Raw genomic sequence first — 19,045 nt, 5'->3', positions numbered from 1 at the left:
TTTTCACTATATTGATTCTTCCGATCCATGAGCATGGTATATTTCTCCATCTATTAGTGTCCTCTTTGATTTCTTTCATCAGTGTTTTAAAGTTTTCTGTATATAGGTCTTTAGTTTCTTTAGGTAGATATATTCCTAAGTATTTTATTCTTTTTGTTGCAATGGTGAATGGAATTGTTTTCTTAATTTCTTCTTCTACTTTCTCATTATTAGTGTATACGAATGCAAGGGATTTCTGTGTGTTGATTTAAATTACCAGAATATAAAAAGGCCATTCCAAACGCAGCAATATAACCAAGATGAAGAGACAGAGGAATACCCAACAGGTAAAGGAGCAGGAGAAATGCCCACCAAACCAGACAAAAGAGGAAGAGATAGGGAATCTACCTGAGAAAGAATTCCGAATATTGATAGTGAAAATGATCCAAAATCTTGAAGTCAAAATGGAAACACAGATAAATACCCTAGAGACAAGGATTGAGAAGATGCAAGAAAGGTTCAACAAGGACCTAGAAGAAATAAAAAAGAGTCAATATACAATGAATAATGCAATAAATGAGATCAGAAACACTCTGGAGGCAACAAATAATAGAATAACGGAGGCAGAAGATAGGATTAGTGAAATAGAAGACAGAATGGTAGAAATAAATGAATCAGAGAGGAAAAAAGAAAAACAAATTAAAAGAAATGAGGACAATCTCAGAGACCTCCAGGACAATATGAAACGCTCCAACATTCGAATTATAGGAGTCCCAGAAGAAGAAGACAAAAAGAAAGACCATGAGAAAATCCTTGAGGAGATAATAGTTGAAAACTTCCCTAAAATGGGGAAGGAAATAATCACCCAAGTCCAAGAAACCCAGAGAGTCCCAAATAGGATAAACCCAAGGCGAAACACCCCAAGACACATATTAATCAAATTAACAAAGATCAAACACAAAGAACAACTATTAAAAGCAGCAAGGGAAAAACAACAAATAACACACAAGGGGATTCCCATAAGGATAACAGCTGATCTCTCAATAGAAACTCTTCAGGCCAGGAGGGAATGGCAAGACATACTTAAAGTGATGAAAGAAAATAACCTACAGCCCAGATTACTATACCCAGCAAGGATCTCATTCAAATATGAAGGAGAAATCAAAAGCTTTACAGACAAGCAAAAGCTGAGACAATTCAGCACCACCAAACCAGCTCTCCAACAAATTCTAAAGGATATTCTCTAGACAGGAAACACAAAAAGGGAGTATAAACCCGAACCCAAAATAATAAAACAAATGGCAACAGGATCATACTTATCAATAATCACCTTAAACGTAAATGGATTGAATGCCCCAACCAAAAGGCAAAGACTGGCTGATTGGATACAAAAACAAGAACCCTCTATATGCTGCTTACAAGAGACCCACCTCAAAACAAGGGACACATACAGACTGAAAGTGAAGGGTTGGAAAAAGATATTCCATGCAAATAGAGACCAAAAGAAAGCAGGAGTGGCAATACTCATATCCGATAAAATAGACTTTAAAACAAAGGCTGTGAAAAGAGACAAGGAAGGCCACTACATAATGATCAAAGGATCAATCCAAGAAGAAGATATAACAATTATAAATATATATGCACCCAATATAGGAGCACCGCAATATGTAGGACAAATGCTAACAAGTATGAAAGGGGAAATTAACAACAACACAATAATAGTGGGAGACTTTAATACCCCACTCACACATATGGACAGATCAACTAAACAGAAAATTAACAAAGAAACGCAAACTTTAAATGATACATTAGACCAGTTAGACCTAATTGATATCTATAGGACATTTCACCCCAAAACAATGAATTTCACCTTTTTCTCAAGTGCTCATGGAACCTTCTCCAGGATAGATCACATCCTGGGCCATAAATATAACCTTGATAAATTCAAAAAAATCGAAATCATTCCAAGCATCTTTTCTGACCATAATGCACTAAGATTAGATCTCAATTACAGGAGGAAACCTATTAAAAATTCCAACATATGGAGGCTGAACAACACGCTTCTGAATAACCAACAAATCACAGAAGAAATCAAAAAAGAAATCAAAATATGCATAGAAACTAATGAAAATGAAAACACAACAACCCAAAACCTGTGGGACACTATAAAAGCAGTGCTAAGAGGAAAGTTCATAGCAATACAGGCATACCTCAAGAAACAAGAAAAAAGTCAAATAAATAACCTAACTCTACACCTAAAGCAACTAGAAAAGGAAGAATTAGAGAACCCCAGAGTTAGCAGAAGGAAAGAAATCTTAAAAATTAGGGCAGAAATAAATGCAAAAGAAACAAAAGAGACCATAGCAAAAATCAACAAAGCCAAAAGCTGGTTCTTTGAAAGGATAAATAAAATTGACAGACCATTAGCCAGACTCATCAAGAAGCAAAGAGAGAAAAATCAAATCAATAAAATTAGAAATGAAAATGGAGAGATCACAACAGACAACACAGAAATACAAAGGATCATAAGAGACTACTATCAGCAATTATATGCCAATAAAATGGACAACCTGGAAGAAATGGACAAATTCTTAGAAAAATACAATTTTCCAAAACTAAACCAGGAAGAAATAGACAATCTTAACAGACCCATCACAAGCACGGAAATTGAAACTGTAATCAGAAATCTTCCAGCAAACAAAAGCCCAGGTCCAGACGGCTTCACAGCTGAATTCTACCAAAAATTTCGAGAAGAGTTAACACCTATCCTACTCAAACTCTTCCAGAAAATTGCAGAGGAAGGGAAACTTCCAAACTCATTCTATGAGGCCACCATCACCCTAATACCAAAACCTGACAAAGATACTACAAAAAAGGAAAACTACAGGCCAATATCACTGATGAACATAGATGCAAAAATCCTCAACAAAATTCTAGCAATCAGAATCCAACAACACATTAAAAAGATCATACACCATGACCAAGTGGGCTTTATCCCAGGGATGCAAGGATTCTTCAACATCCGCAAATCAATCAATGTAATTCACCACATTAACAAATTGAAAAATAAAAACCATATGATTATCTCAATAGATGCAGAGAAGGCCTTTGACAAAATTCAACATCCATTTATGATAAAAACTCTCCAGAAAGCAGGAATAGAAGGAACATACCTCAACATAATAAAAGCTATATATGACAAACCCACAGCAAACATTATCCTCAATGGTGAAAAATTGAAAGCATTTCCCCTAAAGTCAGGAACAAGACAAGGGTGCCCACTTTCACCACTACTATTCAACATAGTTCTGGAAGTTTTAGCCACAGCAATCAGAGCAGAAAAAGAAATAAAAGGAATCCAAATTGGAAAAGAAGAAGTAAAACTCTCACTGTTTGCAGATGACATGATCCTCTACATAGAAAACACTAAAGACTCTACCAGAAAATTACTAGAGCTAATTAATGAATATAGTAAAGTTGGACAGTAGAAGTTAATCATTTAAAATGCACAGTTGGTTTGTACCGTCACTGGTGCTGTGTGCATAGTGATTATCTGCACCACTCTCTTGTCATCTTCCCGCTGAGCCCTGGGTTGCAGAGAGCTCTGGACGGCCAGCCATGGTTGCAGTGCCGCAGTCCGGGTTACAGTGGGGTGACTGTGCAGAGGGTGGGCCAGTATTGTCAGGCTTCCTGAAATAAGTTATTTTCAAAGGGAAACTAGCCAAAAGGGTTTGTCATCTGAGCCTTCCACTTCTGGGAAAATGGAATTAGTGGATCCGTGGAGCATTGACGTTTCCTTTAGTTTCCTAAATCTTCCTAACTCTCCCAGCGTCTGTCTTTGCCCACGTTTGGGACCTTAATTCTGTCTTCTCTTGCCCCTCATCTCATTCAGAATCCCCTTTGTCCACTCTGAACCCTCTAAAGGAAAACAGTAGTACAGGCGGGGAGGACTTTAATTCAGACTGCTTGTTAGCACCAGTGGAAAAAAAAAAAAATCAGCCCAGAATATTCTCTCATTTTATGAACATCCTGCCTGAAGTGGCTGGTTGTTGGTTGGTTTGTTTTAGTCCTCCTGTCTGAACACCTACCTGTCTCCCCATTAGTAAGTTGTATGTATCAGGAGAGGCTAATGACTAAGAACATCGGTTTTGAAATTGAAAATAATTGAGTTCAAATCTTATCTGCCCCATTCATGCTGAGCCAAGGTGGTTATACCATCTTCTTTTTTGTATTACAGTGAGGAGTAAAATATAATAATGTGTAAACAAAAATCACTTAACATGGTTGCATTTCACAGAAGATGTTCTATACGTGATGGTTTTTTAAAAGCATAATTATAAGGAATTTTAAATGTGTATTTAAGTTTCTAAAGTTTACTAATTTGAATAATGAGAAATACAAGAAAATAACACGGCAGAACGGGTTAGGCCCTTAAGAGTCAAAAAATCTGTGTGTGGTGATATAAAATCTCTCTCACCGTAACAGAATCTGCCTCTGAATCAGATATCCTTGTTCTTGAACACAAGCCTCCTGATGAGTTCTCGGATCACCCTATCTGTGCATTTCAGCACATAGAATATTTTGGGGGTGAGTTGGGGGTAGGCATCATGGGCCCAACCTGTGCCTGCAGGCACACAGTGACTGTAATTTCCTCTAATGTATTTGATTTGGTGGTTTTTTCAGAGACCTGAGTGACAACGCAATCATGTCATTACAAGGCAATGCTTTTTCACAAATGAAGAAGCTTCAACAACTGTAAGCATTTCTTTTCTTTCCAAGAGTTTCACTTAAAGCATTGAGGGGCCAACTGTCAAGGGATGGGGCATCCTGGATTATGCATCTGTAGAAAGTGTGTGGCACGTTCATCATATTACTTAACTTTTATTACCAGAAAGCAGGAGGAGTGGGGTTTTTGTTCCATTTGTTGCAAAGAGGAGTTTCTTTTTCTTAGATATATGGTTTAAATTTGTGAGACCCAGTATAGCGCAATGCCTCATCATCGTAACCAGTTTTCAGTACTGAGATATTTTCAGCGTTGCTGTACTTCTGTCTCTCCCATCAATAAGAACAACAACAACAAAATGGTGCTAGTTCACCATCTTGCATTTTAAGATGCACTATAGAATATTTATTCCATGGGATGTGTGTATTTGGTTTCTCCATTCAATGCTTTGTTAATATTTACTTGAATTTAGTTTACTTGTAGAAATCTGCATTTCATACAAAACAGATTGAATGTAATTACTCTCCTCAGGCACTTAAATACATCAAGCCTTTTGTGCGATTGCCAACTGAAATGGCTCCCACAGTGGGTGGCGGAAAACAACTTTCAGAGCTTCGTAAATGCCAGTTGTGCCCATCCTCAGCTGTTGAAGGGAAGAAGTATTTTTGCTGTTAGTCCAGATGGCTTTGTGTGTGGTGAGTGGAACTGTGGTCTTTGCCTTTTATTCATTTTTCTTTTTTTTCCTCCCATTTGTCCAAAGAATGGATTTGCATAAATTTATATACCCTACATGAAGCTCTTATTTCTGCTGAGGTAGATGAGAATGGATCTGTAGTTTGCTGATGATTGCAGTTTTTACTGATGAAAACATTTTTTTTTCTATAATTTCTTCCTCTTTGTGTTGGCATCAGGGTGGTCTAGTGGAAAGAGAGTGACGTTATCTTGAGAGAATTGGAGGATAGTAGCAGCCCTGCTATTTAATTGCAAGTCCTAAAACTCGGTCTTCTAATCTGTGAAATGGGAATACTGCTGTATGTCCTCCCCAGATCCAGGGGTTGTTGAGAGGTTCTCTTGAGTTCAGTGAAGAGACTGACTTGAATCTTTTGCAGATGCTGTTTACAGGGACTAGAAAGAGACAATTATTAGCTAGTGATTGATAGACTACTAAAAATTTTATTGTCATTGTTCAGTCACTAAGTCGAGTCCAACTCTTTGCAACCCCATGGACTGTAGTATATCAGGCTCCTCTGTCCTCACCTGTCTCCCAGAGATTGCTCAGACTCATGTCCATTGAGTCAGTGTTGCTATCTAATATTTTACTGTTGGTGAGTAAAACATTACAAGTAACAGAAAGTTTGAGTTTATTGTAAATAAATTTAAGGGCCATTGTTTATTATACATCTAAGCCTCTCGGCATAGATGTCTGCTTACCCAAATTCAGAGAGCTAGTTAGCAGATCTAACTCAGACGCCCAGGTTTCCATCTCTCTGGTGAAGTCCTCTGTGTACTGCATTCAGTTCAGTTCAGTCACTCAGTCATGTCTGACTCTCTGTGACCCCATGGACTGCAGCATGCCAGGCTTCCCTGTCCATCACCAACTCCCAGAGCTTGCTCAGACTCACGTCCATTGAGTCAGTGATGCCATCTAACCATCTCATTCTCTGTTGTCCCGTTCTCCTGCCTTCAGTCTTTCCCAGCATCAGGGTCTTTTCCAGTGAGTCAGTTCTTCACATCAGTTGGCCAAAGTATTGGAGTTTCAGCTTCAGCATCAGTCCTTCTAATGAATATTCAGGACTGATTTCCTTTAGGATGGACTGGTTGGATCTCCTTGCAGTCCAAGGGACCCTCAAGAGTCTTCTCCAACACCACAGTTCAAAAGCATCAATTCTTCAGCACTCTGGTTCTTTATAGTCCAACTCTCCCATCCATACATGACTGCTGGAAAAACCATAGCTATGACTAGACAGACCTTTGTTGGTAAAGTAATGTCTCTGCTTTTTAATATGCTGTCTAGGTTGGTCATCACTTTTCTTCTAAGGAGGAAGCATCTTTTAATTACATGTCTGCAGTCACCATCTGCAGTGATTTTAGAGCCCCCCTAAATGAAGTCTGACACTTTTTCTGTTGTTTTTCCATCTATTTGCCATGAAGTGATGGGACCGGATGCCATGATCTTAGTTTTCTGAATGTTGAGTTTTAAGCCAGCTTTTTCATTCCCCTCTTTCACTTTCATCAAGAGGCTCTTTAGTTCTTCTTTGCTTTCTGTCATAAGGGTGGTCTCATCTGCGTATCTGAGGTTATTGGTATTTTTCCCAGCAATTGACATTTCTCCTGGCAATTGATATTTCTCCCAGCTGGTCTACTGCATTACTCTGCTGTTTACTATCTGATGTCATGGAGACCTGTGTGAAACTAAATTTGCATATAGAACATGAAATCAAAATTCACTTGAATTTTAGTATGTGTGTTAAGATATTACAGAGCCCAATTCTACTTTTGCCTTTAAATTTTATTTAAAACTACTTTGCCTACAATTGTTTAGTTAAGTACAAGAAAAACATATATATTTTTTTACATTGCTGTATTAAGTGGTGCCAACAGTTTGTACAAATAAAATATCTGATGTAGCTTTTGGATCTAAATAAGCGTTTGGCATTCATTTGTAAGGCCTGAGCTATTTCTTTTCCGTGGTCTTTATTTCTCAGTTCTCTAGTCTTAAGATACAACTCTCTATTACTTTGAGAAATACATAGGTGTAGGTGTGTGTCTGTCTGTGTCACATCCATGGATTTTTCACTCCCTCCACTGTGAATCTGAACCTTGATTTACCAGATGAGAATTCTAGAATAGTCCTACAGAAAAAGAAACCATCCTGGTTACAACATGCAGGTGTGCCATTGGAAATTAGCTGCATTGGAGTTGTCAAAGGGTCCTCCATACCCTGTTCACTCACACACACACAGACACGCATGCACGCACACACGCATGCATTTTTTCACACACACACACACACACACACATGCACGCATACATGCATCATTTTTTCAGTGCACCCAAATAATATATTTTGGTTGATTTAAGATGCTTCCTTCTGGGTATAGACCATCTCTGAGAAATTGAAGTTCAGAAAGGTAACTTTTCCAAAAAGTAACAGAACTGAATATAACTGTTTGGAATGACAGAGCTGCTTATCTGTAATTATAATGTAGCTCTGACAGTGCAGCGCAGCAGCCTGGTAGACTGTCCACCCTAAACTCCAGGCTGGAACCAGGGTCCCATAGAGACCTTGAGGGATGCTTTGTCTTTCACTGCAGGTTTGTTTTCTCCTGCCCTACCTAAAAATGATTGCTCTTTGGGTTTCCTGGTGGCTCAGATGGTAAAGAATTTGCCAGCAATGCAGGAGACCCAGGTTCAATCCCTGGCTCAGGAAGATCCCCTGGAGAAAGGACTGGCTGCCCACTTCAGTATTCTTTCCTGGAGAATTCTATGAACAGAGGAGCCTGACGGGTTACAGTCCATGGGGTCTCAAAGAGTTGGACACTACTGAGTGACTAACAATAAGAGTTCTAGTTTTGGTAAATGGAATGTTTATTGCTGTCTTTAGTGATACTGATTATCATTATTGACATTAGATTTCTTATTTTTCTGCTTCTTATTTGTGGAGACCATGGGGAAAAATGCAGTTCCTGATAGTAGCACTTAAAGGTGATCCAGGAGCCTGAACGTGTCTTAACCAATTTCTTCTTGTATTTCTGCAAGAAAAAAAAAAGCACAGGTCTGGAGTAAACTGTATTCCAAAATATCAGTCTCCTCCCAGTTAGTGATGTGTAAATAGGTCTCAGGCTCTATTTGGAATGAATGACTGACTTTATACACTCTCTCCCAGTCTGTTGTTTCAACACTGGGACTGGTAGTCCATCTGTGAAACATACACAAAATGTAAAACCTAAGCCACTGTTTGTTTTGAGTTTCTTGGTGTTCCAATCTGAGTAGCATTTGGACTCTCAAGCTTTAAAGCTGTTTTGTTTCCTCCTCTCCATTTTGAACAGATGATTTTCCTAAACCCCAGATCACGGTTCAGCCAGAAACGCAGTCAGCAATAAAAGGTTCCAATTTGAGTTTTATCTGCTCGGCTGCCAGCAGCAGTGATTCCCCAATGACTTTCGCTTGGAAAAAAGACAATGAACTACTGCACGATGCTGAAATGGAAAATTATGCACACCTCCGGGCCCAAGGTGGCGAGGTGATGGAGTACACCACCATTCTTCGACTCCGTAACGTGGAATTTACCAGTGAAGGGAAATACCAGTGTGTCATCTCCAATCACTTCGGTTCATCCTACTCTGTCAAAGCCAAGCTCACAGTAAATAGTATGTGACCTGACCTTTCCTCTTGCATTTAAAGATATGTTTTTATGAAAGTACCTGGTTTCTTCTCTTTCTCTTATTGCCAGCCCTGTTCTCTGCCCTCAGAGTTCTCCACCTAAACCCTGCCTTTCCCTGCCTCTCACTCCACATTATTGATATTCTTGGTTATGTGTACCTGAGCTAGCTGTTATTGTATTGAAGACCCCATGCTTAGCACGGTGGGTAACCCAGTAAACCAGACACCTTTTGTTCTTTGAGAGTTCGTGGTGTGCTTGGTCTGATGAGGAAGACCATGAAGAACAGTTAAAGGATATCACTTTTTTAAAAAATTCAGATATAGTTAATTTATAGCATTGTGTTAGTTTCAGGTATGCAGTAAAGTGATTCAGTTATATGTATATTTTTTCAAATTATTTTCCATTAGAGGTTACTACACGATATTGAATATTGTTCCCTGTGTTTTATGGGAAATCCTAGATGCTTGTCTGTTTTATGCTGTTGGTATCTGTTAATCCCATTCTCTCAGCCCCTTTCCCCTTTGGTAACCATAAGTTTGTTATCTGTGTTTGTGAGTCTGTTTTATATACATAGATTAATTTGTATTATTTGTTTAGATTCCAGATATATGTGATATAGTCTTTGTCTGTCTGACTTACTTCACTAGTGTGAGACTCTCTAGGTCCCCACCCATATTGCTGCAAATGACATTATTTCATTCTTTTTTATAACTCATATTCCATTGTATGTATATACCACATCTTCTTAAATCATCTGCTAAAGGATACTTGGCTTGTTTCTGTGTCTTTGTTATTGTAAATAGTGCTGCTGTGAACATTGGAGTACATGTATCTTTTAGAATTTGAATTTTCATCTTTTCTAGACATGTGCCCAGGAGTGGAATTTCTGGGTCATAAGGTCACTGTGTTTTTTTTAGTTTTTTAAGAAACCTCCATGCTGTTTTCTGTAGTGGCTGCACTGGTTTATATTCCCATCAACAGAAAGCACACCACCTTTAGTTTAGAGATCTCGGTTTGAGTCCTGCCTCTCCTGCTATCAGCTGTGGGACTCTCAGGAAGTTGCTTAACCTCTCTGTATCTCCATTTCTACATCTTTCAAGTAGGAATAATAATACCTACCTTTACTGTGAAATAAAATAATTTGTGTAAAGGACTCAGCAGAATGCCTGGAATAGAGTAAGTGCTCAGTAGATACAATAAGCATTAGCTGCTGCTGATGCAAGTGTCTCATCCTGTGCTTTGTGTGGCAAGTAGACAGTTTTGCAGTTTATCATTTCATTGTTTTTATTGTCCATGGTAGAAGATATGGCTCATTAATGTGTTCATTCCACAAATAACTGCTGAGGCCTGACACATAGAACAGAAAATTGTAGGGCAAAAAGCATGTCTAAAGTCATAGAATGTTAGAGCCAGAAGGAACTTTAAAAAAAAAAGAATGGCCAGGGTACAAACAGATGAACTGATTTGCCTAAGGTCTCATAGATAATTATTAAGGAAACTAAAAAGTGACTGGAAAATAGCAGAAAGACCATCAGTGTGAAGCTCAGGTGACCTGTTTCATCCTGACTCCGTCATTTCCATACCTGTGTAACCTTGAGGAGCTTTTTGATCACTCCAACTCTTGCAGTTGGAAACAACCCCTGCCTTACTATGTCAGGGACATTTGTAAGTATCCCAAAAAAGCAGGGGCGTGGGGGGGATGAAAATTAACCTCCTAACTCCAGAATGCTAATGCCCCCATGTTGTGTTTCTTATTTCAGTGCTTCCTTCATTCACCAAAACCCCCATGGACCTCACCATCCGTGCCGGGGCCATGGCACGCTTGGAGTGCGCTGCTCTGGGACACCCAGCCCCGCAGATAGCCTGGCAGAAAGACGGGGGCACGGACTTCCCGGCTGCGAGGGAGAGACGCATGCACGTGATGCCTGAGGATGATGTGTTCTTCATTGTGGATGTGAAGATAGAGGACATCGGGGTGTACAGCTGCACCGCTCAAAACAGTGCCGGCAGCATTTCTGCAAATGCAACTCTAACTGTCCTTGGTGAGTGGATGCTTTCAGATTCTGTGATACATGTTAGTCTTTAGGATACCAGCTCACCCAAAGGCCCTAAGAAGTGTCAGAACTCGAGAGGGTGAGGGCTGATCTGTAGGACAGTGCCCTTTCCTGGAAACGACAGTGGCTTCTCAGAAGCTTTCAGATCGGGGAATACATCACACCTTCAGACCTGTGGGCAGTGAGATGAATCTGCCCCCTCTCTTAAGATGAGGGGGAAGAGTAATGCTTTGATGCTCTCTTTGCTAGAATTAACTTTCTCTACTCTTTCCATTATACAATCTGTACTTAAAGTCTTAACAGTATAAAGAATATAAAAAAATAAGTATCTGAATAAATTCAGAGGGACTTCTTTTTCTCAGCCTCCCATACCACTCTGGAAATGAGTTCACCCTTTATCATTTACTTTGTTGTTATTCAGTCACTTAGTTGTGTCCAGCTCTTTGCAACCCATGGGCTGCAGCATGTCAGTCTTCCTTGTCCTTCCCCATCTCCTGGAGTTTGCTCAAACTCATGTCCATTGAGTTGATGATGCCATCCAACCGTCTCATCTTCTGTCTTCCCCATCTCTTCATGCTCTCAATCTTTCCCAGCATCAGGATCATTTACCTAAACAGATGCCTTCTAAAAATGTGAGCATGTTAATCCTATATGTATATCTTTGAAAGAGTAAATCAGGGTAACCTTATGATCACCAAATAATAAAAGTAAATTATTTTCAGAATTTTAATACAGATGGGGACATCTAGCACTAGGAAGTTTCTCTTTAAAAATTTAAACATTCTGATTTTTTTCATCCATCAACACACCCTTGTGCTTAATATTATTTTTATGCATTTTCTATTTCTAAAATATGTCTAAAATGTTTTGCTTTGCCCGACTTCCATCATTCTCCAACCTTGCCAAGAATGAGGGAGACTGAGAAAAACAGTAAATATTATCCTTAAATGGTGTTATAAGGAGATGACAGCCAAGTGATGAAATGAAAGCCCAGATGTCATATCCATGTTCAAGGTTTTAAAGAGGCATGGGCGTGAAGCTGTGGGAGAATCCAGTTTCAGCTCCCCTTTGAATAAATCGAAGCACAAGGTCTTATGCTGTGTAAACCCTAACTTCGTGTCAGAGATTAAAAGCATAACTTGTCGTTTCAGAGACACCGTCGTTCTTGCGGCCCCTGTTAGATCGAACTGTAACCAAGGGGGAAACGGCCGTCCTGCAGTGCATTGCAGGGGGGAGCCCTCCCCCCAGACTGAACTGGACCAAGGATGACAGCCCCTTGGTGGTCACCGAAAGACACTTTTTCGCAGCAGGCAACCAGCTACTAATCATTGTGGACTCTGACATCAGCGATGCCGGGAAGTACACGTGTGAAATGTCTAACACCCTGGGCACCGAGAGAGGCCACGTGCGCCTCAGCGTGATCCCCACCCCAACCTGCGACTCCCCTCAGATGACGGCCTCGTCCCTGGACGACGACGGCTGGGCCACCGTGGGCATTGTGATCATCGCGGTGGTTTGCTGCGTGGTGGGCACATCACTCGTGTGGGTGGTCATCATCTACCACACACGGCGGAGGAACGAAGACTGCAGCATCACCAACACAGGTGTGTCCACGAAAGCCTGGCATGGGGCGCAGGAGTCGTGTGTGTGCTTGTGGTCCTGCCGAGATTCACTTCTGAGTGTGTCTGTCGCAATCTGAGGCCATGTCACAAGAGTGACTCATTTGTTTCAAGCTGGGCAACTATGGTTAGCTAAAAATAACGCCCCAGCCCAGATTAAAGCGGATGGTTAAAGATGAGTGCTTTTTGTCAGAACCTCATCAGAACGGCATGTTGGCTGTGAAAGACCATGCAGAGCTTCAGGTAGCACACAGCCTCAGATGGTGGTGGAGGGCCAGAAACAGCCTTCAGTCATGAGGCTTACACTTGGCCATTGTCTTGTCCCTTGTGAGCATGTGTGCATATGTGTGTATGCAGCCATCTAGGAGAAAGGGGCTTTGATTGTATAGGCAAACTCCTGTATCAGTGAATAATACAAACTCAGGAATATGGCAGAAATCAAGCTTAGATGGTATCTGAAATACTGTCTCATGAAAATTATCTTTATCTTTGTAAGCATTTGTTGTCTTTGAAAGTTGAGAGGAGTGGGACTTCCCTGGTGGTCCAGAGGTTAAGAATCCATCTTCCAATGCAGGGGACTCAGGTTCGATTCCTGGTCGAGGAACTGAGATCCCCACATAGCACAGGGCCACTAAGCCCATGTGCCACAACTAGGGAAGCTTGGGCAATGTGCCGAAGAGCCTGTGCACTGCAGCGAAAACCCAGTGCAGACAAAAATTTAAAAAAATAAAAATAGAAGTAAAGAAATTTGAGAGGAGTATCCCACAGGCCACAAAGCAGAAAATCAGCTGAGGTGCCCCAGAGCAGCAGAACCCTGGTGTGCTGTCCATCAGGATGGTTTTGCAAGGGTAGATTGATTAGATTTAAACAGAAAACAAAACAAAAGGGTATATGCCATTCATCAGGGAAGGCTGTGTGGCAGTTGTGACCATTCTTGGTTCATAGAACACTGTTGTTGATTACAGATGAGACCAACTTGCCAGCTGATATCCCGAGTTATTTGTCATCTCAGGGGACATTAGCGGACAGACAGGACGGGTACGTCTCCTCAGAAAACGGAAGCCACCACCAGTTCGTCACTTCTTCGGGAGGCGGATTTTTCTTACCACAGCACGATAGTAATGGTACGTGTTTAAAACGGAACGTGGGCTATTGGCATTTTGAAATAACCCTTTAGAAAGTTCAAATTACGATGTTAATTTCCACAGGGAATTGATACACTCATATATTTAGGACCTGGCCCAAAATCACTAGCAAAGCTGATATTAAATAGTTCTAAGCCTATCTCTTAAATACTAGAAAAATCTTTGTTTCTAGCAATAAGACACGTAGCTTAGGTAAGATTTAATTCTCCGCACGATGTAGTATTTCCTTTCTGTCGTAAATGTCCTTTGGCCCTGAATGTTCTTCTTACTTCAGTGACACTGACTGGTTTCATGCATGGTCTCAAGAGTCAAATGATTTAAAATCATTCTGTTGGAGACTTATAATTCTGACTCTCACTTTAAGAACTGTATAAAGAATTATAATGGAGGCTGCATAATATAAGAGCATCAGCTTGGTTCAAGACCCACTTCTGACACTCCCTGTGTATGCTTGGGCAATTATAATTCTTCCCTATTAGGTTGTTGTGAACATTAGAGAAAATGATAGTATATGGGGCTTGGCACATATTAAGTGCTTAGTAAGTAGAAGCTATTGACATTTTACCATCTTTTCTCACAAATGTTGATTGAGTATATACTCTGTGGTGGACTCCATAGTTTGGAGGGAAGAACGTTTCCAGTTTTACTGTTTAGTCAGCAGTGAGACAAAAAATTCAGCAAATAATTGCAAAGAGCTTGACAAGGCAGTGATAGAGAGCATAGAGATAGGAGAGAAGATTTGAGCATAAAAGCAGTTGTTCTGATTAGACTCATTTGCTTGCAAAGAGCAGAAGCCCAGGCTCACTTGAATAGAGCCAGGTTTACTGAAAAGGCGTTTTAAGAAGTAAAGGGACAGAACTGGAGCCTAATAGTGCCATATCTGCTGGGTGCTGGGGCTGAAGATCAGGCCTCTCTCAGACTAGCCCTAGAGATCGCCAGTGGTAACGAATCACATTCTACACATTTGCTTCTCGCTGAGACCAGCCCCCACAAGGACTGCCCAGTTCCGGCTGCCCAGGCACATGGTCCATTGTGGCACCTCTCACCTTCCTGATGTCTCTTGTCCTTCAGCTGCTAGGTCCGCTGCTAACCAGAATATCATTTCTGGATTGCTTAGCACAGATAACTCATGATGGGTTTCTGTTTGTTTTTTTTCTTTTTGGCCAACTTCATCTTTGAGCTGGGCATTAAGAGGTCATTGGTTAAGTGCCAGTACCTCATCTGGTCATCAGTGACTTTCTGGAGGAGGCAGGCAGTGCTGGTAGCATCGTGTGGTTCAAACCATCGCTGCTTCAGCCACAGTGTCCATGCACAGATCAGTTTCTCTTGGAAACCAGGGGGTGGGGTCAGCAGTAAGGCTGACATATCCAGTTCAATGGTTCATCAACTTCTCTTTTAGTAAGATACCATAAACTTATTTAATCACTAATCTATAGGCATCATTAAATTCTGAAAAAACCTTTCTGTAAATTTCTGCAATATTTCCTTTATATAATATTCTGTCTGAACTTTTCATCTATAAATATGGAAACTGTCAAAAGTGAAGAGATGGCTGAATGGTAATTGAACTTATGGTTCAGTGATTAAGACATGTGTTTTAAAGGGACATGCCACGTTGACAACAGCAGTGAAGCCGATGTGGAAGCTGCCACAGACCCGTTCCTTTGTCCCTTTTTGGGACCCTCAGGCCCTGTGTATTTGAAGGGGAGCATGTATGGCTCAGATCCATTTGAAGTCTGTCATACAGGTATGTGGTTTTCATTTCTGAATTCTGTTTCCTGGAGAGACCCCTAGAAGCATTAATTCTGTCTCCTGATATTGTCCCCATTTTTAAAAGGTTGTGGTCCTGACCTGAGATCAGCTTTAATGGACCACTACGAGCCCAGTTACATAAAGAAGAAGGAGTGCTACCCATGTCCTCATCCTTCAGAGGAATCCTGCGAGCAGAGCGTCAATGATACAGGATGGCCTTCTCATGCAAAGAAGTTACTCAGCTCTTCTTATTCTCAACACGACGGACCCGGAATGAACAACTTATGTCTGAACAAGTCTTCTGCAGATTTTAGTCCAAGTCCAGAGCCAGCATCAGTTACTTTGAGTAATTCTTTCATGGGTAAGTTTATTAAATTATTAGGTACCTTGACTCCAGACCCACATTGCAAGTTGCATGGGGGAGAGCCATGAGAGTTTTGAACACCAGACTGGTGAAGAATAGTTTCTGGTGTGTATATGTATCTTTTTTGTGCTGTTGTGACATCCTATTAATTAGTATCCTTGTTTCTAAAAGCAGAGGCAGACATGGGGATTTTACTTGATTAGGTATTTAATCCAACACTAAGCCTTAGGAACTTTCTGGGCAACTCTGTGTGTGGCATCGTCTTGAAGACAAGAGTTCTGGAAGTGACTGAGGATCGCAGTTTGTCAGTCATGTGGAAAACGTGGTTTTGGGCTACAGCAGCCTCTGGGGTGGAGTTGTGTGCACGGCATGACTGCGGTTTGGGATGTCTGCTGGCTTATAACTAAACCCACAGTCAGAGTGCAGACGGCGTCCTACCTGGCAACAGCCTCTCGTCAGCCAGGCTGGGCTGCCTCCTACAGAGGAGGCTGTTGGAATCCTAAAGCCCACAGGGGTGGCCGTGGACACTGGCTGACACCGAGATTCATTTCTGAAGTTTCTAGTCTAGTGCATGAGGACGATTGAGTGGAAGAACTGAGATCATCTTTCTGCTGCATGGAAATATGGAAAAATGAACCACAACTTCTAAAAAAATAGAATCTTTAAGTATTTTACCCAACTTTAAGAAATGTCATGTTTTCTCATGGTATGATTATTTATATCCCTTTTTAAAAAAATGAATAATAATTTTTATAGGGCCTAGGAGAGAATTTGAGTCAATAGAATTATTATTTGCTACTGAGGAAGAAAGGGCAAGACATATGGGTTATTTTGAGAGAAGCTTTCTATACCGAGGCACAGTTTACTTGTACATGACTATCCAAATGCACTTTGTGGAGAATGGTGGGCTTTTAGTGAATACAGGATTTGGAAGAACTTCTGTCAGGGAACTTGCTGCTGATAATATTACTGTAGGTCCTGAAAGCAGAGAAGAAGGGCTGCTTGTATTCAGTGGATGTGTGTGTCAGAGGGGTGCACGTGCCTTTAGCCCCACTCTATAAGGTCTCTCTCCGTAGCATAAGAATAGTCATCTACCTGAACCCCATATCATGGACTTGAAAGTTCTCCCCGTATTTACGGGGAAAGATGCCCCTTCATTTGAAATGCATGCTGTTGATTGCTCCAAAAGGCCCCCTATGCTCAAGGGGTTTCTTTTTTTCAGGAACATTTGGAAAGCCTCTGAGGAGACCTCACCTGGATGCCTTTTCAAGCTCTGGGCAGTCATCGGATTGTCAGCCAAGAGCCTTTCACTTGAAAGCTCGTTCTTCTCCGAACTTGGACTATGAGTCAGAGGAAGATGGGAAAGAAAGGACAGATTTTCAGCAAGAAAATCACACACGTACCTATAAACAGACCTTAGAAAGCCACAGGACTTCAAATTTTCAGTCTTATGACTTGGACACATAAACTAATGAGACTAAGGACAAGTTCTAACATACTACCTCAAGTGGACTTTTATTTAAAAGAGAGAGAGAAGCCTATGTTTTTAAATGGAACTATGAATTTTAAAAGGATAAAATGTCTTATTTATACAGATAGACAAAAATTACAAAAAGACATAAAAATTTTATACTGGGAGTATCTTTCATATAGGAATACCTTTACTATTTTATAACTTTGCTTTATGCAGAAAATATCTTAATGTAAATTAATGGTATAAATCCATGACTATTTTATGTATTTTTATAATGCCAGATTCCTTTTTATCAAAAATGAGTACTAAAGCATTTTAAACAATAACTGTCTTGTATGTTTTTTGAATAGAGGTCACTCCATTTTATTTTGCACGTTCTTCTTAATAAAGTGTCTCATTTTGATCCCAAACCCCATCTATCCAATAACAATCTTCATTGTTTTCAGCACATTTTAGGCATAATTAGTTCATATTATCATGTCTCACATTGGTGGAAATTACATTCAGCACATTAAAATATGAGCAAATGATCATTCTGTATACCTCACAGGGTTGTTGTAATATAGACTCAAATTAGTGTATGTGAAAGCCCATTGTAGAATGAGGGAGCTACAAAGGTTTGAGGTACATTCATTTATTTCTTAACTCTACAAACAAAAAGATGTGTTGTTGCAGTCCAGTGTTATATAGTACAACCACCGTTGCTTAAATCACTGTTCAAGCCATGTTTCCTTAATTATCATAATACTTTATGTGGTCTAATGCTTTGTGCATTTCCAGATAGTTTCACATACCCCGTCCCTTTAATTATAATAAGACAGTGGTTTATTGCCCATTTCTATAGTGAAAATGTCTGTAGCAGATGTGGGGTTTCATCGTCTGTTCCAGGTTGTAATGGGATGCTGGTGGAATTCTTTCCTGTTCTTATTGATTTTCCGCTGGATAAGCAGTTCTTACAGAAAAGGCACTCTTCAGCTATCCGGCAACACTGTTTAAGAATTACAGTACTTTTCTAATTTGGTCATCATGGCTGTACTTGTTAAAAACTCACTATAGAATCTGTTACTTAAACGTGAACAATTATTTTAAGTACTTATTTTAAGCAGTGTTTAGGTGAAAATGTTGTTATGTGACTGGTATACATACATACACATACAGAAAATTACACATTTCCAAAATGAAATAATGTAGTTTGAAGGAATTGAAACAAGCATTAAGTTTAATAGTTTAGATCAAACTGTTTTTCCCCTTAGCAAATCTTAAGATTGGCATTGAAGAAGTTAATATAGTACTTTAAACTTTAAACTTTAAACTCTACTAACCCGTTGAAGGTGTGACTTTCTCATTGTCAGTTCTTTGAACTAAATTTAAAAACACGTATTAGAAAAGCAGATTCATCTCACAGGATATGTTGGGGGTGAAGTTTCTCTCTTTAGTGAGTTTTGTGTGTTTTTGTGAGCCGGAAGCCTGGAACCCAGACTGCAATAATATCTTCCCTCCTTTAATTTAGACACCAGAGTCCAAGACAGGAAGTTGATCCTTCCTGGGACA

The 19,045-nt window shown here is 40.1% G+C and overlaps 1 protein-coding gene across 1 annotated transcript in view; it reads left to right on the top strand.

Annotated features, from left to right (window-relative positions):
* LRIG3 (leucine rich repeats and immunoglobulin like domains 3) overlaps positions 1-18,811 on the top strand; it is a 57,278-nt gene extending 38,467 nt beyond the window's left edge. The window contains exons 11-19 of the mRNA XM_040233112.1: positions 4,663-4,734; positions 5,234-5,397; positions 8,752-9,072; positions 10,847-11,128; positions 12,292-12,744; positions 13,725-13,883; positions 15,508-15,651; positions 15,742-16,017; positions 17,243-18,811. Coding sequence (XP_040089046.1) covers positions 4,663-4,734; positions 5,234-5,397; positions 8,752-9,072; positions 10,847-11,128; positions 12,292-12,744; positions 13,725-13,883; positions 15,508-15,651; positions 15,742-16,017; positions 17,243-17,487 — 2,116 coding nt within the window. The 3' untranslated portion in view covers positions 17,488-18,811. The remainder of the gene's footprint in view (positions 1-4,662; positions 4,735-5,233; positions 5,398-8,751; positions 9,073-10,846; positions 11,129-12,291; positions 12,745-13,724; positions 13,884-15,507; positions 15,652-15,741; positions 16,018-17,242) is intronic.
* The last annotated feature ends 234 nt before the right edge of the window (positions 18,812-19,045 follow it).

This window comes from Oryx dammah, unplaced genomic scaffold, assembly GCF_014754425.2.
Source record: "Oryx dammah isolate SB20612 unplaced genomic scaffold, SCBI_Odam_1.1 HiC_scaffold_29, whole genome shotgun sequence".
Lineage (NCBI taxonomy): Eukaryota > Metazoa > Chordata > Mammalia > Artiodactyla > Bovidae > Oryx > Oryx dammah.
This window is presented reverse-complemented; position numbering and strand designations above follow the sequence as displayed.